This window comes from Castor canadensis, chromosome 10, assembly GCF_047511655.1.
Source record: "Castor canadensis chromosome 10, mCasCan1.hap1v2, whole genome shotgun sequence".
NCBI lineage: Eukaryota > Metazoa > Chordata > Mammalia > Rodentia > Castoridae > Castor > Castor canadensis.
In genome coordinates this window covers 119,761,118-119,783,667 of record NC_133395.1, presented here as the reverse complement: position 1 = coordinate 119,783,667, position 22,550 = coordinate 119,761,118, and the positions used below count along the sequence as shown (strand labels likewise).

The following is a 22,550-nucleotide window of genomic DNA, read 5'->3' as shown; positions in this document are numbered from 1 at the left end:
ACAGAAAGTCCCAAAGCGAACAGCTTCACCAAAGAGTGAATGTGCTCATCTTTCCTTCCCAGCATCTTAACACAGAATCCTGGCATAAACTGGGTTCCAACTGTGGTACTTTCCAGCTGAGCTGGTACCCTAGGATAAACTGTTCAAACGCACACTTGGTTACTACTTTTATAATTTTTATCATTTATACACAGGATAAACATCCCTAATCCAAAAATCCAAACTCCGAAAAGCTTCAAAATCTGAAACCCAAGTGGGAAGTTCCATGCTTGACCTCATGTGAGTCAGAATATACAGGTGCACTGAAAGTACTGGATAAAATTAGCATCAGGCTTTCTGCATGCAACAGTAATGACTTTCATGTTTACAATTGGGTCTCACTGCCATGATAACTCAATTAAGTTTAAGCAAATATTGTAAACTCTGAAAAAATCCAAAATCTGAAACACTGCTGGTCCTAAGAGTCTCAGATAAGTAAGGGATTCTCAACCTGTATTAGTGACACATGAACTGTATTATGAAATCCAGCATTTCCATGCAAACTAAAAATAAGGAGTAGGGCATGGTGACACATACCTGTAATCCCAATACTTGGGAGGCTAAGGCAGGAGAATCATAACTTCAAGATTAGCCTGAGCTACACTGGGAGACCATCACTGACCAATTAACTAATTAATTAATAAGTGAAGGTCTGGCAAGTGCAGTGGGTTCTCTCACTTCTTGCCCCTTTTGGCCTCTGTGATTGCCCTGCCAGTCTTGTGTGTATTCCCCATCAAGTCCACAGAGGACAAAAGCTCCATGGCAGTGGGCAGCCTTCACTCAGAAAGGACTCAAATGCAGAGTTCGAGAACCACGAGGGGGTGACAGGTGGGGAAGGCTGCCACAAAATCTTTCCACTAAAAGGAGTGCTTGTGTGTGCAGAAAAAGACTTTGACCTTCCTCTTTACCCCCGAGCTTTCACACTTGTAGTCTGATTAACTAGCGTCTGCAACTAATTAACAGGTGTGGCAAGAAAGAAAGAAAAAACCAAACCTGGCAACGTTCTCTCCAGGAATTGATGACTAGAGTTACACTGAGTCCTCAAGGCTGGAACCAACTGAATCACAGCTAGATGGGATGCATTACTCAGCCAGGAGCCACCTACCCAGGCTTTAGATGACCCTCTGCCAACCCAAGACGAAAATTCCTCCCTACCTACACAGATGCTTCCTTGACTACACACACAGGCCAGGCCCAAAAGCCTTTGAAAAGTCAGAGGGCAGAAAGCAAGGTTTGGCTATGCCCTGGGACTAAGGTAACAAAGAAGGAAACACAAGTATTTTCTCTCCATCAAAACAAGTAACTACAGGACTGGAGGTGTGGCTCAAGCAGCAGAGCGCCTGCTTTGCGAGTTCAAAGTCCTGAGTTCCAACTCCAGTCCCTTGCCAATGGCTCACGCCTGTAATCCAAGCTACTCAGGAGGATTGCAGTTTGAAGCCAGCCCAGGAGTGGAGAGAGAGAGAGAGAGAGAGAGAGAGAGAGAGAGAGAGAGAGAGAGAGAGAGAGATGTAACTACAGAAACCTCCAAAAACCAATAGGACCCTCACAGCACCTTCCCAATGTGCCATTAGGAGGAAGAGGACGATAATTGTATCTGTTACCCAAGGACGCTTAAAAAGAGGCAGAAGAAGGTGATCTTGAAGTCCTTTTATTTTATTCTTGGCCACAGGAATAAAACACACCAGTTTTTCCTTGTTTACTAGCACGTGTCATTTGCTCAGTTTAACATACACTCCAGCATTTCGTTAACCCTAAACTGGAATGCGTACAAAGACGACCATCTCCCATGGATCCCTATGGTGGTCAAGTGCACAGTACTAAAACACGTGTTCAATTTGTCCTTTCCCATTTTCAGAACTCAAACTCGGCTGGCACCTTCAAGTCCTCAGAGCTCACTACAGTGAGTGCAGTTCACAGAGGCACAGCGATGTCACAGAAAAGGTGCTAGCTATGGAGTCAGGAGCCTGCTTCCAGCACTTTCAAAGGTATCTCACCATGGGCAAGGTCCCTAACTTGGCAACACTTCTATGTGCACACTTGGGATGTGCAAGGATGAATCAGAAAGAAGGTTACATCCAGCCCCGAACGCAAGGCTGTTTTATTTTACCAGCTCGTCTCACAGTAAGTGTTCACAGCAGGTGCTCAGTATGTACAGCGGTTTTGAAGGTACTGGGATTTGAACTCAGGGCTTCACGTTGCTAGGGAAGTGCTCTACTGCTTGAGCCACTCTGCCAGCCCTTGCACAGTGGTTTGTGTCAGTCACATTATAAGCATTATAAGCACCCACAGGGAAAGAGGAACCCTTATCCGCTGCTGGTGGAAATGTAAATTAGTGCAGCCACTATGGAAAGCAGTGTGGAGGCTCCTCAAAAAAAACTAAAAATAGAACTGCCATAGGATCCAGCTATACCACTCCTGGGCATATAGCTGAATGAATGTGTGTCAGGACACAACAGAGCCATTTGCACACCATGCTTACTGCAGCACTACTCACAACAGTCAAGGTTTGGAAACAGCCCAGATGCCCACAACAGATGAATGGACTAAAAAGATGTGGTACATACACAATGGAATATCATTCAGCCATAAAGAATAAAATCATGTTGTTTGCAGGTAAATGGATGGAAATGGAGATCATCACGTTAAGTGAAGCAAGCCAAAAATCAGAAAGACAAAGGTCTCATGTTTTTCCTCTCTGGGGAAGATAAGACTCCAAAGGTAAAGGTATAGATAGATACATATATGATCTTATACATAAATATGCATATATATATATACATATATATATATATATATATATATACACACACACACACAAATACGTATATACATATATACAGGGAGAGAGAACATGACTGTAACAGTGGGTCTCTGAACGGACTACTGGAAGGCAAGAAAGGAAAAGAGAAAGAATGTAATATGGAAACAATGAATCTGTGTATGAAAACAGTGCAATGTCACGCACAGAAAGCAGCAGGGCGATAAAGAAAGAATAACTAATGGGGGGGTAATCTGATTAAAGCGCTATGGATACATGTCTGAAATACCAAGGCAAAACCCCCATGAACAATCAATACACACTTAAAAACCAAAGGTGAGGAAGGTAAAACAGGTCCTGTCCAAGAGAGGGCGGGAGTGGTAGGGGGAGGGCAAATGGAAAGGGAAAAGGAAGGCGAATATGGTGGATGTACTTTGTGTATGTGTATGAAAATACAGCAATGAAACCTGTTGAAATTATTCTAACGGGGGAGGAGGGATGAGGGAGAATGATGGAAGGAGTCAATCTAATTAAGATATACTGTAGCACATGTGCAAATGTCACAAGGAAACCCCCACAACAAATATATGCTAATAAAAATGTTAAAAAAAAAAAAAAAAGCCCATAGGAGTAAGAATTTTAGAACATCCTCCCCCCAACCCACCCAAAGACTGGCTGAGAGGGGGCTGGTTCTTAGAGCTCCAGGTGAAGGGATAGACGGGGCACAGCTGTCACCAGAGCAGGTGACAGGATCTCTAAAAGGGGTTTGCTCTGAGTGGACAGCCAGCCTAGGGAACTAGTCTCCTTTAACAATCACTCTGAACTCTGGCCTCACAGCATGGGGAGAAAGTCCTTGGAGAGCCCCTCCCCTTCCCTATCCCCAGGGAGGTGACACAGCTGCTCTGGAAAGCTCTCCCCTGGGTTTCCAAGGCAGGCTTTCCCCACCCCCTCCCACCCCTTCCCTGGAAGACTTCAGCATTCTTGTTTGTCCCTCCTAAACCAAGGTACCAGAGAAGCCCCACCATTCTTAACCCCTGCCCTGACAAACACCTGACAGAACAGGTGTCTGCCCTGACAAACTCCTCATTAGGGAGCAGAACCAGTGGGAACCTGAAAAAGTTAGAGTTGGAATCATATAAAGACAATCACACAGCAAAAAAAGATAAACAAACAGATAGATAAAAATAAACATGGTTGGGGTTTGCACAGGGGTCCCCCTGCTGCCCACCCCAGCCTCCACTAACCTTGCCCACGGTCCTGGCCTGGGAACACGCACTGATGCTAGGGTCACTTCCGCACAATCCTAACAGAGTTTCTGGTAAGAGGATGTCGTCGCCTCTTAGACTCTCCCCATTTTCTCTTCCAAGTGCAGCCAGCCCTCCGTATCACTGCTTCCTTTCCCACGGGTTCCACAGTGATGAATCAAAAATATTCAACAACAATTCTGCATCTGTAATCATCATGTACCCACTTTTTCTCTAGTCACTATTCTCTAAGAAATACAGTGAACAACTATTTACATTTTGCTCTATAAGTAACCTAGAGATGATTTAAAGTAAACAGAAGGGTCACAAGAGTTATTTTAAATATCTAAGGGACTTGATCAGCTGTGGATTTTGATGTCCTTGGGAGGTCCAGGAATCAGTCTCTCACACAGTACCAAGGGAGGAAAGTAACTGACCCTTTACTCCACTTACAGAAGCACTCATTTTCACATTGTGTTGGACAAAGGAGCCAGACACCCTAAGAAGATCTTCGGACTATTTCCACTCCATACAGATGCAGGAAACACTCCCCAAAATCCAACCGACCAAGTAAGTCCACAGCTGTATGACTGCCTGGGTGTGCAGAGCGTGGACCCTACACAGGCTTGGCTGTTCATTCATAATGAGAATCTGAGCTTCAGTAAAACGAAATTCCCAGGAAAGCCAACGCAGGGGTCCAGGATGCTGCGTGAGAAAAGATGGATAAAGTCCGCAACACAGGCACAAGGGAATGCATGCCAGGATGCATTAGCACTTCTGTCAAGGATTTTCCCAGGGCCTCCTGCAATCTTGGAAGACCCACCAAGGTTGAAACCACTGAGCGAGAACCCAGTTAGAATGCTCACAGTATCCTCTGCGGTCTGCACGCGACCCTCCACAAGACCCATGTCAACAAGAACCAGAGAGGGAGCAATCAATGCCAGGAAGTTGGCTGCATGCTCACTCATGAGCCAGGAAAACAACAGTGGCTATTATTTTTCAAGTGCTTCCTCTGTGCCAGAGGCCTTATGTGGCTTACCTCATTTATTCCTCAAACAACTTTATGAGTAGGAACCATCACTCCATTTCACAGTGGGGCAAACAAGCACACAGAGTCACCACTGTGTCACCCAGACTCCAATACTTTCTACTGACAGTGCTTTCCAGAAAGCAACCCTCTCTTGGCCCCAGGTTCTGAAAGGCCAGGGAAAGGAGCAGAGGAAATCGGTGTCACACAGGGGACTGCAGCAGTGATCCGATCACCTGGAAGTTGAGATAAGACTGGAAAGAGCACTCCAGACAAGTGCCATCTGGTAGACACGCAATGCAGGATTCGTGCCGTGTACATGTACGGTACCTGTGATGTACACCAGACACATATATAATTTTAAGTTTTATGAGTTATATGAAACAGAAAAGAAATGGGTGATATTAGCTTTAGTAGTATTTTCTAGTCAATATATCTAAAATATTACCATGTTAACAGGCAATCAATATAAAACTGTAATGTGATATTTTACATGCATTTTGTAGATGTCTTTGAAATCGGTGTGTATTTACATTTAAAGCAGAAAAGCCACATTTCGAGTGTCAGGAGGCTAGTGGCTACCACACCACAGCAGCCCTATACACATTTCATAGTAAATAAGCCAAGGCTTGTCATCAGAAGGGACCTTTAGGGAGAAAAATTCATACCCAGGAAACAAATACAGGAGTATCTGATGTCACACCAAAACTATATCGATGTCAGCTTCACAAAAGAATTCCTCTCCAATTTCCTTACAAAAATAACACTCATGAGATGACCAGGACAAGCTACCCTAGAAGTAACAATGGATTTATTCACAGTCAACACAAGATGCTTTACTAGGTATAAACATCAGAGGAAAGAGATCCATTAAGTCAGTCAGTTTTTTAAAACTGCTGTCACCAAGCCCATACTTAACAGTTACTTAATAGGTACGAAATCAGAAAGGTGGCACTTTGGAATACAAACAGTCCTGCAAGCCATCACCAGATGCAGAACCTCTGGGCTTTGAAGAAAGGGAAAACAAGCAAGTAATTTTAGATCCCTGAGCCTCCACTAGTGGAGGCCACTAATTAGAATATGATGTAACCACCATCAAGAGATGGCATTGTTTTCCCTGAATAAACAAATATGAGACAAAGTCAATGGTGTGGACCAGGAAACCTTAAAAATGGCCCATGCAGCAGCACCCCTATCTGCAAAGATAAGCTTCCTTGCTATGCTGTTTTCAAACGCTGGCTAATGCATCTTAGTACAGCAGAGAGACAGCAAGTCCCCTCCCACGTGAAGGCTCGCAAAGGGGTCTAAGACCTCAGGCAGGTGTTTGCAGCAAAGAGCTCTGTGGTTGATGAGCAATGTCTGCCTCAACCATGAGTGAGGACCCTCAGCTCAAATGCCAGTAGCCTCTAACCCTTCTATACAAAAGCTGCCAACTCACACGGGGGCAGGCAGCAGAGTGCTGCTGACTTTCACTGAACGTCCACACACACCCAGGAGACACCATGGGCCCCACATTAACACAGGTGTGCAGTCAGGCGTGCACCTCGTATGCACACTGATAAATTCAGGAATGAAAATGTCAACAGCATTGGGAAAGAAAGCCCATTCCTATAAACCTATCCCTGCAAGTGAGGAAGTGTGTGGAGTAAATGAAACCTAGTCACTGCTGTAGCTTGGTTCTGAAAGGTTCAGATGTGAAAGGCTTCAGTTCCCAGTCTGTGATGCTTGTGGGAGGTGGGGAAACCTTTACAAGGCAGGTCCTAATGGAAGGAAGTTATATCACTAGGAATGTGTCCTTGAAGGAGATATTCAGACCCTGACCCCTTCTCTCTCTCTCTCTCTCTCCCATGATGCCCTGGCCACAGGTTCAAAGAAACAAGACCTAACATCCATAAGCCAAAATAAATCTTTCCTCCTCATAAGCTGAGTATCTCAAATATTTTTGTCACAGCAACAGAGATCTGACTTAACAATAGCCATCTCTCTCTGCTAAATCTGTCAATAACAAATTCATCCACCACCTGCTCTGCTAGCAGGGCCAGAAGTGTGACAATATCTGGAGAGCCAGTTCAAATTCTGGTTCTGCCACTTCATCAGCTGTGGGGGTCTTTGCTCGCCCCACCCCCGCTTCCCAGGGTTGCATAGCACTGACAGTCTATTTACTCAAGCATTTGTCTCCCAAGTCTTAAGCAATCACTATTAAAAACAGGTGCCACTGACAGCACTGTGTGTGCTCAGTACTTTCCTGGTGTTTGCAGCAGTCTTCACATGGACTCCAGCAGGCTGGTGAAAGTCATCATCCCCACTTTACAGATGAAAAAACTAATACAGGTAAACAACTGGCCAAAGTCAACAAAGGACAGAGCTGATAGCCACTCCAGCACTGCAGTACTGCAAATGCAATACTATGCATTTGCACTTGTCCTCTTTGGACAAAACTCCCCATCTTAACGTTTCATTCCTTCAATATCTTGCTTAAAGGTTCTCGGCATATGAGAGTTTTTCCCACACTCCTTTATTTATTCATGTGGTAAGAGTCCTACCGTATTCCTTCAATTGTCCAGAAGTCAGTTTTTCATTCCACTATGCATCATGAGCAAAGGCAGTAATTTCAAGACCAGCCACTCCCTCATAGCAGTTAAGACACTTCAGTAACAACGGCAAAGCTTTTCTTCCGGAAAACATAACCTACAACATGTTCAGAAAGAACTGTAATGCCAGGACTATCCCACCTTGTCTTACTGGAAATTATTTCAGCATCTTCTTCCCAAATAGGTCAACTGAGAAAATGAGGGACTGATGTCTACGAGTTTTAGAAGAGAAAACAACTGGCTGAATAAAATTAGGGCAGGCACAGACTAGCAAAGTGTTCTAGAAAATTTAAGCCTCTCCCTAAGTCTTCTAAGTCAAAAGCTGCCATGCTACTTAATCAAGTTCAGGCTTTATTTGTTGGTGAGAAAAACAGATATGTGATTTCAATCATTTATTAAAAATCTGCTTACAAAAGTGAATGGGTGGGGATAGTGTATGGAAAGAAATTAAGTGGCAAGGTACCCGTTAGTGTGACAGCTGCGCGATTAAGTCTCCTCAGATACTACTGTGTTCATTACTGGCCTAGCCCTGCACCACCCCACATCACCCCATCTTGAGTAGTTCACTAGCAAGGAAAGGACCAAGGAAGACAATGCTTCAATCAGAGCTTTTTCAAATCACTTTTCTTTTTAATTGACCGAGGTGACAGTTCTTTAGATACCTATAGCAGTCAACAAATTTCCGTGAAATAGTCAACTGGTCACAATGGGCCAGGTTGACAGGAATGAAGTCAAGTCAGCAGCCAGCGGTGCACATGCTCTCAGTCTATGCACGAATCTACAAGCACTTACATCTGACCAGGCCAGGCACTAGAAAACCCCAAGCAAGCATTGAAAAAAGACCAGTCCCTCAGGTAGACCTCACCTATCCAGAGAAAGTAAACCCTCGGGGATCAGCTGAGTCTTGTAAATAACCACTGCGGGCCAGGTGCACACTGGTTCCCAAGGGGAACTATTTAATTCTAGTTCACCGTGGTTGTCAAGCAAGGACACTTTTTACCAAGTAACCCAGCCTCTCACAGAAGCCACCAAGTGGGCAGGAACGTCCATCTGTTTTGGTCACTATTATCTATCTCCCAGTGCCTGGGCACAGTGAGAGGCTCAGAAAACACTCGATGAACCCCCCCACCTCCTTGGTATTACTGGGGATTGAACTCATGGCCTCAAGCACTCTACCATTTGAGCCAGGTCCCCAGTCCTATTGTTTTTCAGATAGGCTCTCTGGCTAATTTGCCCAGGCTGGTGGCCTTAAACTGCAATCCTCTCCACCTTCCAAGTAACTGGGATTACAGATGTGCACCACCACACCGGCCCTCCCTTCCCACCTTTTTGTTTTTTGAGTCAAGGTTTCACTATGTAGCCCGGCTAGCCTTGAACTTAAGACACTGGATCCTGGGATTACAGGCCATGTGCCAGCATGCCTGGCTCCCCAGTTTTTAATTCAACTTTTTCTTTTAAACAGTCTGACCAAACAGGGCATCTTTTGGCCAAATGCCCCTTACAGAACTCCAGATAATCTGATGGCCTGTTCTTTCTTCATTTCTCTTTTCTAAAGTAAGACACAGACCCAGAACAAGCCTTGTGTTGCTGTTTTGGACAGGCTTCTGTCCTCAGCAGCCCAAATTTAAGTCACACTTGCTAGCTTTAAAAGCCATTCAGAACTTTGTTGGCATAAGTAAACCTCTGTTATTACTTGGACTTCAGGAGAAATAAGGCTGAATGTTCATTTAAAAAAAGAAAAAATAGGGCTGGAGATTTGGCTCAAGTGGGAGAGCCTATGCCTGGCAAGCACAAGGCCCTGAGTTCAAACCCCAGTACCACAAAAACAAACAAGCAAAAATAAGTAAATAATGCAGGCAGAGGATGTGGCTCAAATGGCAAAGTGCCATCCTAGCCAAAAAAAGCATTTTTAATTGCAAAAAAAAAGAGCCAGGCATGATGTCAGCTCACACCTGTGATCCCAGCAGGAGGCAGGAAGACCTCCAGTTAGAGGCCAGCCAGGGCTACACAGTGAGTCCCTGTCTCCAAAAAGAAGCCAAGGACAGTAACACTCAGGATTCTTTCTTTTTTGCTTATGACCCTGTTTAATTAATAAGGTATTACTATGCTTACTATAATGGTGAAGAAACATCAAGCAGTGGTCAAACTCCAGGCGGGAGTGAGAAGCAGCAGCAGGATTTGAACCCATCTCTGCCCATTTCCATCCTAATATCTGCCATTCTGGGCAGTCAGCGTGCCCCTTGTGCAACATCACCAGCCGACCCTTCTGTGGTTTGGAAAACGCTTCTCCGTCTGCATCAGTTCAGTCTTCCCGGGAAGTCACTGACCTGTAGCTCCTGCCTATTCTCAAGGACCCCCCAGCTGTCTTCCCCCAAAGGGAAGTCTAGTCGCAGGCGTGGGTCACGTGCACCGCACTGCAGAAACCCAAGCACCATCAGACCGAAGACGGTGCAAAAGCAGAAATTATGTCATTCCTGTTCACCATGCTCACCAGCCTGCCCCATAGGTACTCCAAAAATACCTGCGCAATGAGATTCTGAAACGAAAAGAACAAGAGTAACATAAAGCTTACAGGCATCCATGGTCTGAGATCTGCCCACCACCTTGCAAATCTTCTCAAAGATTCTGTAGAGCAGTTAGCAAGCTAACTGAAGGTTTCTTAACTCTGTGGGAGGCAAACTGGAAATAAAAGTTAGCGGGAGTGTCCCCCACAATCACACCATGTACTGCCCAGAGGAGACCAAGTAACCCCTAAAATTGCAGAAGAATTTTACAGCCTGGCGCCCGTGGCTCACACCTGTAATCCTAGCTACTCAGGTGGCAGAGATCAAGAGGATCAACAGTGGAGGTGGAGCGGCTCAAGTGATGAAGCACCTGCCTGGCAAGCGTGAGGCCCAGTTAGTTAAAGAGGGGAGGAATAACCCCATAGAAATCAAGGGTCTTGCCAAAGATCCCCCAAATGGTGAGGCAGCTCCCAAAGCTAGTTCTAAACTCCTGAGGAAAAATCTAGAACCCAAACCATCTCTTGCTAAGTACAACCAACTCCCTCCAGCCTTTTCCTGAAGTCCTGCATGATTTCCAACCTACAGCCCACACTCAAGATGATGTAAGGTGTAATAAAAATACCACGTGATTATAAAATGACTATAGTCAGCGCTCCAAACAAGTTCTCAAATTACCAACCAAATCAATGTAGATTATTTTGAAGAGAAGTGGAAGCAAAAAGCTCACCACCAACAAATCCAGACTCTCTGCACAGTTATTACAGCTTCTTTAAAAGCTAAAGTAATTTGCTGAAAGGTCTTCTGTAAATGTGACCAAATCAAATCCTATGCTAATTGCATTGCTTCCTTATTTAGTTATAGGAGATACAGGAAGTCACCTTTATTCCACCCAGGGTTTATGGTACTTGCTTCTTCAGGAACAGTAATAGGGGAAGACAAGTAAAGCTGGGTCTGTCTTTTCATTGGCTCTTTGGTGCAATTAGGAAAACCAGCTTTCAAACTATCTAGGAACAATAATTAGTTTGAAAAACTGAGAAGTGATTAAGGAAACCTATTACAGCCACCTCCATGTACCACCCAGGTGACCTTAGAAGAGTGACCACCTCATCAGTTTTAGTTTCCTGACTCTGAAGTAGAGATCATAATGGTTTCCACTTCCAAAGAGGATTAGGGTATATAAAACACATAGGCACAGTGCCTATGTCATGACAAGTGCTTGGGGAGTGTGGGGTATTATAACCATTGTGCCCATTTTAGAGATTAAAAAGTTGAGGCCCATTTGCCCAAGGAAACTGTAACAATGGACCAAGAATTTCAGTCTATCTCCTGGGGCCCTAGTTTCTGAGTGAGAGGGTTATGTAGACCTAGAACTGCCAGACTCCCAGCACCACCCAATCCCACTTCTGAAAGATGTTGGATAACTTGCCCGAGGCATCTCAGCTACCCAGGGATGGTGCAAAGATCTTGGTGGACTCTCAGTGTCCACACTCACATAATAAACACTTCAGGGGAAGTGGTGGCTCATGCCTGGAACCCTAGCTACTCAGAGATCAGGAGGATCACGGTTGGAAGCCAGCCCCAGGCAAGTAGCTAGTGAGACACTATGGGGGAAAAAAAAACATCACAAATCAGGCTGGGAGGAGGTCAGAGTGCCTTCCTAGCAAGCGAGGCCCTGAGCTCAAACCCCAGTGCCGTCAAATAAATAAATAAAAATGGATAGTACTCATTTATAAATCACCACTGCTTGTCAAGAAATCTTGACAGTTCTGAGCAAGTTTCCAAAAGTCAATCTTGAAGTCAACGGTTTTTCCTCCCTGATCTCGACTATGCTTTTCAGCTTGGCAAACTGCTGATGGCAGTGGCCCCATCCAAATGACTCCAAATCAATGCACTGTCTGCTTTCAGCTCACTGCAGAATTCCCACAGCAGCCCTGGGAACGCAGGAAGCACTTTGATTCCTACACTAACTGATGTGAATTCCTCAAAAGTGTGCCTGCTGCACCTTAAGGCAGCCTGCGTCCCTCTGCTCCTGACAAAGACAGAATCACAGACCCAAAAATAAGAGCTCTGTCCCATTTTCTTCTGTGCAAGCGTTACACAGTCTACGAACTGTGCTTTCCTCCCTTCTTTTTTAGTAGCCAGCTAGATCGTAGGAGCCAACTGTGTCACTTTGCTACTCCCCCAAAATAGCTAAACTGAGTCACTGACCACCTTCCTGGTTGCAGGAAGCTGAGCCTGGGTGCTTAGCATTGCACACTCTGCAGCCCCAGATCTGTGGAAACACGGAGACGTGAGTAGGTTGGAGGGTCACACCGGTGCAAGATTAAACAAAGCACCTAAATGCTACTGCCCGCTTCCCGTTGGTGGCACCACATTAAAACCCTAAAATGACAGGGGCTGGAATGTAGCTCAGTGGTAGAGTGCTTGCTTCTAATGAGCAAGGGCCTGGGTTCGATCCCAGAACCAAAAAGAAAAGACAAAAATGACAGAAGGAGAGCAGAACCGTCTCAGCAGTTACTACCACAAAGTCCACAAAGCCTGAGGGTGCAGGACCCAATGACTCTTTCCAGCCAGTGAGGCTGGAGGAAGGATTTGGTGTGGAGCAAGTATACATTCCCATTCCAGCCTCATAAAGACCTGAGAAGTCCCCGATGCAATCACTATCTCATTTCACAAAAAGGGAAATAACACAACGAGGCACAGAGAGGTTAATTAACTTGTCTAAGGTAGCACAGCTAAAGAGAGCAGAGGCAGGGTTCCTCTCAGCGGCCAAATTCTCCTGCTCTTGTACAGCTCTCAACAGCAAGGTGGTCTAGAAAAAAATAAAATTAAATGATAAGCATTAACAAGTTCCAGTCTCCTAAAACATTTCTCCTTGCTATGGACTGATAACAGAGCATACAGATCTGGATGAACTGGCTGGCAGATGTTAACGCTCTCAATGTGAGTTGAACTGCATCCTCCTGGACCTTTAGGGAGCTTTCAAAAGAGAAAACCAGGCACTCAGAGCACCTGATCAGCTCTCGTTCCTCCTCCCAGCCCCAAAAGCACTTTTTAATTTTTTTAGTATGAACCATATTAAATGCAGCTGTAATAAAACCTTGAGGCTGGGTGCCGGTGGCTCCCACCTGTAATTCTAGCTACTCAGGAGGCAGAGATCAGGAGGATCACGGTTCAAAGCCAACTCAGGCAAATAGTTCTGGCGACCCCCCCCCAATCTCAAAAATGACCAACACAAAAAAGGGCGGGTGGAGTGGCTCCAGAGTGCCTGCCTAGCAAAGCCTGTGAGACCCTGAGTTCAAACCCCAGTATGGCCAAAAAGAAAGACAAAAATCTTAAGCCTTCATAGACCAGGCAAGCCTGTTAACAATGACTATACTTTTATGTCAAAACACCAAAAATGGCTCAGTGGTAGGGTGCCTGTCTAATGGCCCCAAGTTCAAACCTCAGTACTACCAAAAAAAAAAAAAAAAGACAAAAAAGACAAACACTTTACTACAAATGATACCAAGGGAAACAACCCCTCCAGTTACAGGTGTCCCTAAGGAGAGGAAATCCCCTGGGAACCGTCTAGTACCGAAAGCAACCTTGCACAACCATGACCTAAACAGCTACCAATGTCCTGCACACCAGGAATGTTACACATTCCCATCTGCACAGATTTTTCCCAAAGTGAAACTCAGCTCACATGGCTACAAGATTTTTGTCTTTTAGCCAGGAGCTGCTACCGCACGCCTGGAATCCTAGTTACTTGGGAGGCTGAGGTGGAGAAGGTTCGTGGTTTGAGGCTGGCCCAGGCAACTAGTTCCCAAGATCCCATCTCCAAAATAACCAGAACAAAATGGACTGGAGGTATGGCTCAAGCAGTAGCCCACCAAAAAAAAAACTGTCTTTTGAAGAGACTAGCGATTCTGTGTTTCTGAAAATTTGAGACAGAAGAATTGCTGGGGGAAACAAGGGTAGTGGTTAATACAGTTTTTTAAAATACGTTTATCTTTTTGGAAGAAAAAAAATTTTTTGCAGTGCTGGTGATCAAACCCAGGGGTTACACCCCCAGCCATGGAGTGATCTCTATAATTACAGATCCACAGAAACAAAGTACCAAAAGTAAGTCACAATACAGTCAGTGACAGGTTAGTCTTTTTGCCAGCTGGGCGTTGGATTTTCTGTGCACAAAACACCACCACAGCCTAGAATGCGTTTTTGGCAGGCAAGATGGTTGCCCCATTTTGCAGAGGGGGAACTGGAGGCCTGGGCTTTTAATCCTCTGCAAATATTAACTGAGGGTCTAAAAAAGCATGCCCAGCCACCCTTGGCCTGATCTGTGCCCAGGCCACCTCTTTCTGGGATAAATCCAGGGACAGTTGCCAAATTCCACAAGACTCCGCCTGCCAGCTCTTCTGGGAACTTCTTCTAAGGCAACAGGGCTGCCTGTGTGACCCAGATCCCACACAGGTGAGCTGATGAGCTGATGAGCTGATGTGCGGATGAGCTTGCTTGGCTCCCTTTAAGCTATTAGCTACACAGGCCTTTCATTCCCTTCACAGGCACAGCCAAAACCCTGGGGCCAAAACCACAGGTGACAATATGACCAAAGTGAATATGTAACCAGGGCTGACTTTGGACTGCATCAAGCACTTTGAATGCCCTCGATTTCTCCCCTAAACTCCGGGTGATGGAGTATGACCATAAGAGATAGGCCTCTGAAATGAAATCGTCCTTTTTCAATCTCCATATTCTCAAATGCTTTAACCATAATCTCCATTCTGCCTATAAACGGAGTTGCACTGAGTGGACGTCCAGATTGTAAAAACACCACTTCCAAATCCAGTAATCCCAGCTCTGGGGAAGTGGAGGCAGGGGATTCAAGGCCACCACTACACATAAAGATCCTGTCACAACCAACCACCACGGCCTTTTGGGTAAAGCAACAAGCTAAGAACCACACTTCATGAGTTTTCCTTGCCTAGGCAAGACCAAGGTACCCAGCCTGCTCCCTTGGTTAAGAAGGTGCCAGAAAAATGGGAGGGGGAGGCAAGGAGGGGCTCCCTGATGGCGATTACGCTAGAGCACCTTAAATGACCTTACAGGTATGGCAGCGTGCATGGCCACATATACCAATACACCAGGTTAACTTGGGAATTTTTCAGAAAATAGAAACGTAAGGCTGAAAGGTTTTTTGCTGGGTTCCACAGCACTAAATCGTCAAGTGTTCCCTGGACAACTTCCCATAAACAACATAATCTTGTATTCAGTGACAACAGGGTGCTTCCTCCGTCGGTGGACCTTTCCTGTGACTCTTCTGCCTCCCAGCGCAACTTCCTCTACTTTCCACAGATTCCATTCTGCCTGTTTGTGTTCCCAGTCTAACATCATCAGCCACCTAAGGACACGGTCTATAAGGGAGCAAAATTTTTCCATAACCACGTCAAAGGGACCCAGTGTAGAAAATGGATAATCTTCAAACAAGACACTTTAGGGGGGTTAAAAACCTGTATGATCTCCCACCTTGCTCCTCTCTTTTTTTTTTTTTTTTTTTTTTTGGTGGTACTGGGGCCTGAACTTAAGGCCTGGTGATTGCTAGGCAGGTGCTCTACCACTTAAGCCACATCCCCAGCCTTTTTGCTTTTAGTTACTTCTCAAATTGCGCCTCCTGTCATTTTGCCCTGCAACCTGGATCTTAATCCTCCTCCTAACATCTCTCAAGTAGCTGGGATTAGACACTCCCAGCTTATTGGCTGAGATGGGGGGGGGGCTCAATAACTTCTTACACAAGGATGCTTCTGGATTTTCAACTCCATGGTGGCTGGGATTATAGATGTGAGCCACAGCACCAGGTCCTCTTACCATACTTCTGAGAATAAGACTATGGAGTGCCAAACTAAGAAAGCAATGAGAGATGCCCTTCAGACTAAAACCATGCACGTGCAAATACAGGAAGAGTCCACTTAAAGGAAGAGCGAGGATTACAGGACACCAACCCCAGCTCATCCAATTCCCACATATCCAAGGCACACAGATGAGCTTATCCACCTGAAGTGTTTCCCACCAGTCTCCTAGAGGTAATCACCACACGAAACATCAGGACCAAAGAGAAAGTCCCATCCTGAAGGCAGAAAGAAAGAAATCCAGTTTTTTCTTCAAGAGTTTATACTGAATAACTAGAGACTGCAAAATAGATAAAAAGATTAACCCTTTCAAGTCAAATATTTTACATCCTGTCACAGGCGATTAAATCCCCAATGGCTAGACAGAAAGTAGTATTTAAATGAACTACGTGTAGAAATTGTTTTAAAATAACTGTTAAGGTGGCTGAGGGGTACAGATGATAACAAATTAGGCTGACAACTGTTGAAACTGCGTACTTTTTTTTTTTTTTTTGGTGGTACTGAGGCTTGAACTAAGGGCCTTCACCTTGAGCCACTCCACCAGCCCTATTTTTGTGAAGGGTTGTTCAAGGTAGGGTCGCGTGAACTATTTGCCCGGGTTGGCTTCGAACCGCGATTCTCCAGATCTCTGCTTCCTGTGTAGCCAGGATTAGAGACGTGAGCCACCGACACCCGGCTATATTCTTCTGTCGTAACATTTTTTTCATAGTAGTTGTTTTTAAATCTAGAAGAATGCAAGGTGCCCACTATTGCTGCTTAACAATACTTCACTCAGCTTTGCACTTGGAACGCATCACTTGAAGCACTAGACACGACACGAATCTCACGCTGGCCATACTGCTGCTTTAGGACTAAAAATGCTGTTTCTGATACACTGGGAAAAAACCCGGGGCAGGTCTGTTTCCAAAGTTCTCCCCAAACGACAGCGACTCCGTGTGCAGAACCGGAGCTGAGAACTCCAATGCAACCGAGAAGTTGGTGCCATTCTAAGAGCGAGCAAAATAAGTAACGGGGGATTTGGGTTAAGATGGTACAAGGAGGACCCTAATCCAAAAACCAGACGCATTTTTTATCTAAGAAGTGGGGAATCTCAAAGCGAGCTCCAGTCGCGACCGGGCCACAAGGAGCAGCTCTGAGCCGTGGCCACCTCATTGCGCCAAGGGGCATCGCAGTCCCCAGCCTCAGAACCTGGGCGCGTGCGCTGCATCCCCGCCGCGTGGAGGTGGCCAGGCCGGTGGGTGCAGGTGGCAGGAGCTTGACGAGTGGCTCAGGGGCGCCCCCTAAGGTCCAGCCGCGTCGCGGCACCCTCGGAAAACCGAAAGCCGGCGTCTCCCACCGTTGTGACATTGTAACTTTGCCTGCCTGCTCCAAAAGCTGATACACCCTCGCCGGCTGCACTTTTCCAAGCCAAAACCCACGTCGCCCTGTGTCTCCTGCCACTGCCCCTTCCCTTTCCAACACCCCTGGGCTCCCAGGCGAGGGACAAGGGCCGTTTACCTCGCAGCGTGGGCAAGAAAGGAAAAGGAGGAAGACGAATAACAAGGAGGCATCTCTGGTGGTCCCATTTAGGCTTTCAAGCTTCCTCCGACAGCAGGAAAGGAAAATCACGGTGGGAACACTGACTACATCCCCAGGAAGGCGGCCAGAAACGGAATTGGGAATGAGTATTTCGCAAGGCTGGCCTCCGCTGACTCCCACTGCCCATATTAAAGGGTGACCCTCACAAAGCTCGACCCCTGGGTGCACCTGAGCCCACTCAGGAGGCAAGTGCGTGACAACGAAGGGGATGATGAATACAACACTGAACAGTGGCCTCCAAGGGGGAGGGCGGCTGTTTTGCAGGAAAAGATGGTCCATGGCCCCACTGCCCCACTCCCCTTAGAGGCAGGACCTTGGTGGGGAAACCCCAGGCCTCCCGGTGCCGGCGAGCGCACATCCTCGCTCGGCCGCCAACCCGGGAATCTGGACCGTGGCGAGAGCTCCGTGCGGCTCCGGGGACCGAAGGATGCGCAGAGAGAAACTGAGATGCCGAGGATAAGACCGTGCTCTGCCTCTCTGCCCCTCGAGACAACCTTCCAAACTAGAAAGGGGACACTCTATGCCAGCCTCCTCCCCCACCTCTCCCGAGCGGGTCCTGGAGGGCATCGAGGGCGCCCGCGCCCTGGTCCGGGGCGCACGACGGGGCTGGGGACCCGCTGCACCAAAATCCGGCTCTTTGGTCGCCCGGGGACAGGCGACTATTAAGCAGGGACGGAGGAACATCGGGCACGTTCCCGTTTCTTGATTCGGATGCCTTCCCCCCTCCCACCTCCAAGTAGCCAAAAACTGGTGGATGAGAAGGCAGAAAAAAGGGGGATTCTCTGTCCTTAGGGGAGCGAGGGAAGAAAACAGACTCGCCCCCTTTTTTCCACCCCTTCCCCACCCCCCAGCTACAGCAGAGGACGTGGTCTCCATCTCGAGGGAGGGGGCTACAGCCTGGGGGCCCTGCAAGGAGATCCAAACAGCTGGCCTCTGCCCTCACAGAGGAGGGTGTCTAAACGCTGGGAGCTGGGAGTGGAGGGTCGCAGAGCTGCACACCGTTACGTGCCGTGGTTTATTATTGCCGTCAAGGGCCAATATTGCTACTACCTTAACCTGGCCAAAAAGGAGCGGGTCTGGAGCTGGCAGCCGCCAACAGCCTGCAAAAGGGCAAAGATGAAGGTAGGCAGGACGCACGAGACAGGGAAAAAAATCCGCCCTGGCGGCAACCCAGCCGCCGACCCGCCCCCCTGCGCCCCGATCCCGGCAGCCGGGGGCCAAGCAGAGTAGCAAAAGGAAGGCAGCCGGGGAAGAGGGGGGAGAGCACCGATCTCCCTGAACCGCCCGCTGGCTGTCCTCCCACTGCGCCCAGGCCCCCGCGCCCAGGGAGCTGCCTTCGCGCCGGCACCGAGGCGTACCCTGCACTCCAGTCCCGAGCTGGGGTGGGAGAAGGTGCCCCGGGTCCCTGGGACCATAATGCGGGCGGCTCCCCACATCCTCAATCCTGTGCGGCCAGCCTTCGGCTTCATCCCCGGACACCAAGCAGCCCTTCCTTAAGGTCTGACGGCTGCAAAGCAACGCCACCCCCCCCCCCGATGAGCTCCTTCAATACCCGCCGGAGCGAAAAGACCACTCCGAACCCCCAAACCCACAGAAGCATCCTCCCGGTGGTCCCAGTCTCCCTACAACTCTAGTCCTCCCGATTGGCGCAGGATTAGAAAAGCAAGTGTCCCTTCCTTCCGACTCCAGGCCCCCCAAACCAGAGCGGGAGCAGACCCCTAGGTCCCCAATCCTCCTCCCCGGCCAACCCTTACTTCCACCCTCCCCGACCACCAGCCTCCCTAAATATCGCCAGAGCCAATGAAGCCGATCCTGCTTTCCTCCCCGGGCGCCCGGGCGCCCGGCCCCCCTCCACCCTCTCCGGGGTCCCTAAGACTGGCGCCCAAGCTCCGCGCCCCAGCCACAAACTCCGCATACCCCGCGCGCGCGGGCCGGAGCCGAATCCCCTCGGCAGCCGGCACTCACCCGGGAAGCACACGACATAATGGAGCACGGAACTGGTGATTTTCAGGAACAAAATCCACCAACACGGTTCCAGTAACCTCCGCATGTCCGAAAACGCACATCGAAAAGGGGAAAGCAGGGGGGTAAACTTGTTGAATAAGTTCTTGCTTCTGTGCGAGCCTCCGCTAAACCTGGGCGCTTTCCCGGCTCGCCTGCTGCACGGGCTCCCCACGCTCCGCGGCGAGTCCCGCTGGAATCCGGGAAGCCGCCGAGCGCCCCCCGAAAAATCTCAAAAAGTGACCGGGGATGCAAAGCCACGCTGGGGACGATCCTTTCGGCGGAGCAGGGCTGCTTTCCGTTCAAACCGGAGCGAGCCGATCGGGCAGGACCAGGAGTCGGCGGACGGCGGCGATGCCCCGGGCCCGGGGCAGGCAGGAACCGCGAGCCGCGACGGCGGTTATCTGCCGAGGATCCCCAACTTGAGTCGGCAGCGCAGCCGGAGAGCCGGCGGGCGACGGCGGGGTTGAGCGCGGCGCGGCGCGGCGTCTCCGGGCTTCAGGCAGGCAGCTTCTTCCAGGGCCCCGGGAAGGAAGGAGGCATGGTTGCCAGCGGGGAAGGGGAGGGAAGAGGCGGGGGCAGCGGCGAGCCCCCCAGAATAGAAACGGCCCGAGGAAAACACAAAGGATCTCAGAGGGGCGCTGGGGCGAGGGCGCCTTCAGTCCATGCTCCTGAAAGTTGTGGCTCCGGCGCAGGCTGGGGAGGAACCGGGAGCGCGGGGCTGGAAACTGGCCATGCCTCCATACAGGAAGTAACATGTGAGCATGGATCCTGGCAGAGACTTTAAAGCCAGCGAGCGAGCGAGCGAGCGAGCAGGGGGCGCGCGGCGGCGGAAGCGCGCAAGTAGGGCACGCGCGGTGACGGCGGGAGCGCGCGGCCCGGGGCAGCCGGCGGCGAGCGCGCGCGCTCCGCGCTCTTAAAGCGGCCACACTCAGCTCCTGCCTGCGGGGTTGCACAGCTCAGCTTTCCGGGCGCTTCCCGGGGGCTGGGGGCTATGTTGGAGCAGCTGGGGATTTGGGGATGACCGCGATCCGGTCTTAGAGAGCGAGGAGGGCGGTTGCCTTTCTAGGGCCGGCGTGTCTTTGCCAGATTCCTGTTGTGCGAGCTCTTAAAGACGCTGCGCTCTGCGCGGCTTTGGCGAGATCCCCCGTCCGCGGAGCTCGAGGATCAGGGACTTGGGGGTGGGGAGGGATGGCCTGGCCCGAGTCTGGAGAAAGGAGTGGGCTGGCCAGCTGCTTTTGGGGGATGAGGGAGCTTCCTGTTCGGTTTCACAGCCTTGGAGTACTGCGGCGGGACGCACCACCCGCGCCCCCTGCTTGCGCCCCCCAGCCCAGCGCATTCCCTCACTTGGAAACAAAGCCGAGCGGCCTTTGCACTCAGGTTGCGTTGAGATTTTTTTTTTTTTTCCTTTTCGAGTTTCCATTGGCCGAATCCACCACTGGGAAGAGAGGAAAGGGGAGGGATATCGATCTCTAAAGCCCAAATCCCACATCCTCTTCCCCGAGCCACGAAGGATCGGTGGCGGAGTTCCCAACTCGCTGCTCCTTGGGAGAAGATTGCAGCACACGGCCCGGGGCTCGCGGAGTGCGCAGGAAGTGCGCCTATTACCCTGGCGGGGTGAAAGCAGCGCCGCGGGGCACGACTGGTTTCCTGGCAGCTGGGGGGTGGGAGGGAGGAGAAGCCACTGTTCCTTTGGCCCTGGGGAGAAGTATTGGCGGGGGGGGGGGGGTTGGTTTATCTTGTAATGAGTTCTGCCCCTTGGCACTGGCTGAGAAGATCTTTATCGCTTAAGACATCTAAGCGTCCTATTTTTTTCCTCTTAACGCTGATGCTAAAAGTGGGGGAGGCGCGGCCTTTGATTAAATGTGTAATTAAGCCAAAGTAATTAGCCATTTGTAATTTTTGCCTAATTTTCTGCCTCTGTTTAAAGCGATCTTAAACGTGTCGCTGCTGTTTCATCCCAGCACGGCAGGGTCCCACACCCACCCAAACGTCCCAACCGGATGCTAGGTTTTCAAATAATATACAGATGTTCGCAGAGCCTCCTGCAAAATGTGATTAGGAAGCAGTTTCACACCCACACTTCCAAAGAAAAACCTTTGAAAAGTTACCGTTTGGGATGAGAAACTAATAAAAGCCAGGAAGGAGGGGAGGGCCCCAATTCTATCTTTAGCAGGACAGGGTGAACACCCTCCGCCGGGTGGAGAATGAGGCAAGTTTGTTTGCTTTGGAATTTGGTCCTTCCTGGTTTTGATGGAGCCCTGACTCCCTCATGAATGCCCGTGAGGGCTAGTTTTCTTAGAAGTGGTGTGTTTTAGGGATGTTCATTTGTCACCTGCAGTTCAGATAGGCAAGTGACATACCTGATTGTCTCCTTAGAGGGTGACTGATAAAATGGGGGAAAATCTGTGAAGCTTGAGTTGATACTTGCGGGTAGCCTCCTCAGGTCAGTTTCCTCATCTGTAAAAAAGAAAAGCTGCCCTTTGTGGAATGCTGACCGACTATCAGGCACTGCTGAATTCTACCTATAAACAGTTTGCTGGTTCAACACATGAGCACCTACTGTGTACTGGACATACAGGGAACAGGGCAAAACACACAGCAACCTGTTTTCAAGGCTGTGAACAAAGAAAGATGATTGACAAGACGTCAAAATGTGGAATGAAAAGAAACACACATGGAGTGGGTTTGGAGAGTGAATGACCACTTCCATATAGTGCAGAGGCCCAAATTTCACATCACATTAGATTTTCATTGGTGGCTGTCCTGGGACACTGGATTGAAGTCTGAACTAGTCTTGTAAGCACAATCCAGGCCCCCTCCTTCCTATAAAAGATAAAAGTTTCGCAGGCATACTACACAGAGAGGTTTTCATTCTCATTCTACAACCAATAACGAGCACAGACAGCAGAAACTGTTT

At 48.7% G+C, this 22,550-nt stretch overlaps 1 protein-coding gene across 3 annotated transcripts in view; it reads right to left on the bottom strand.

Moving 5' to 3' along the window:
• Ptprg (protein tyrosine phosphatase receptor type G) overlaps positions 1 to 20,075 on the bottom strand; it is a 658,629-nt gene extending 638,554 nt beyond the window's left edge. The window contains exon 1 of one of the 3 annotated variants that reach the window (XM_074044097.1): positions 19,595 to 20,075. In XM_074044097.1, coding sequence (XP_073900198.1) covers positions 19,595 to 19,679 — 85 coding nt within the window. In that variant the 5' untranslated portion in view covers positions 19,680 to 20,075. The remainder of the gene's footprint in view (positions 1 to 19,594) is intronic. The other 2 variants (XM_074044096.1, XM_074044099.1) reach the window with 2 other exon arrangements.
• Between the last annotated feature and the right edge of the window lie 2,475 nt (positions 20,076 to 22,550).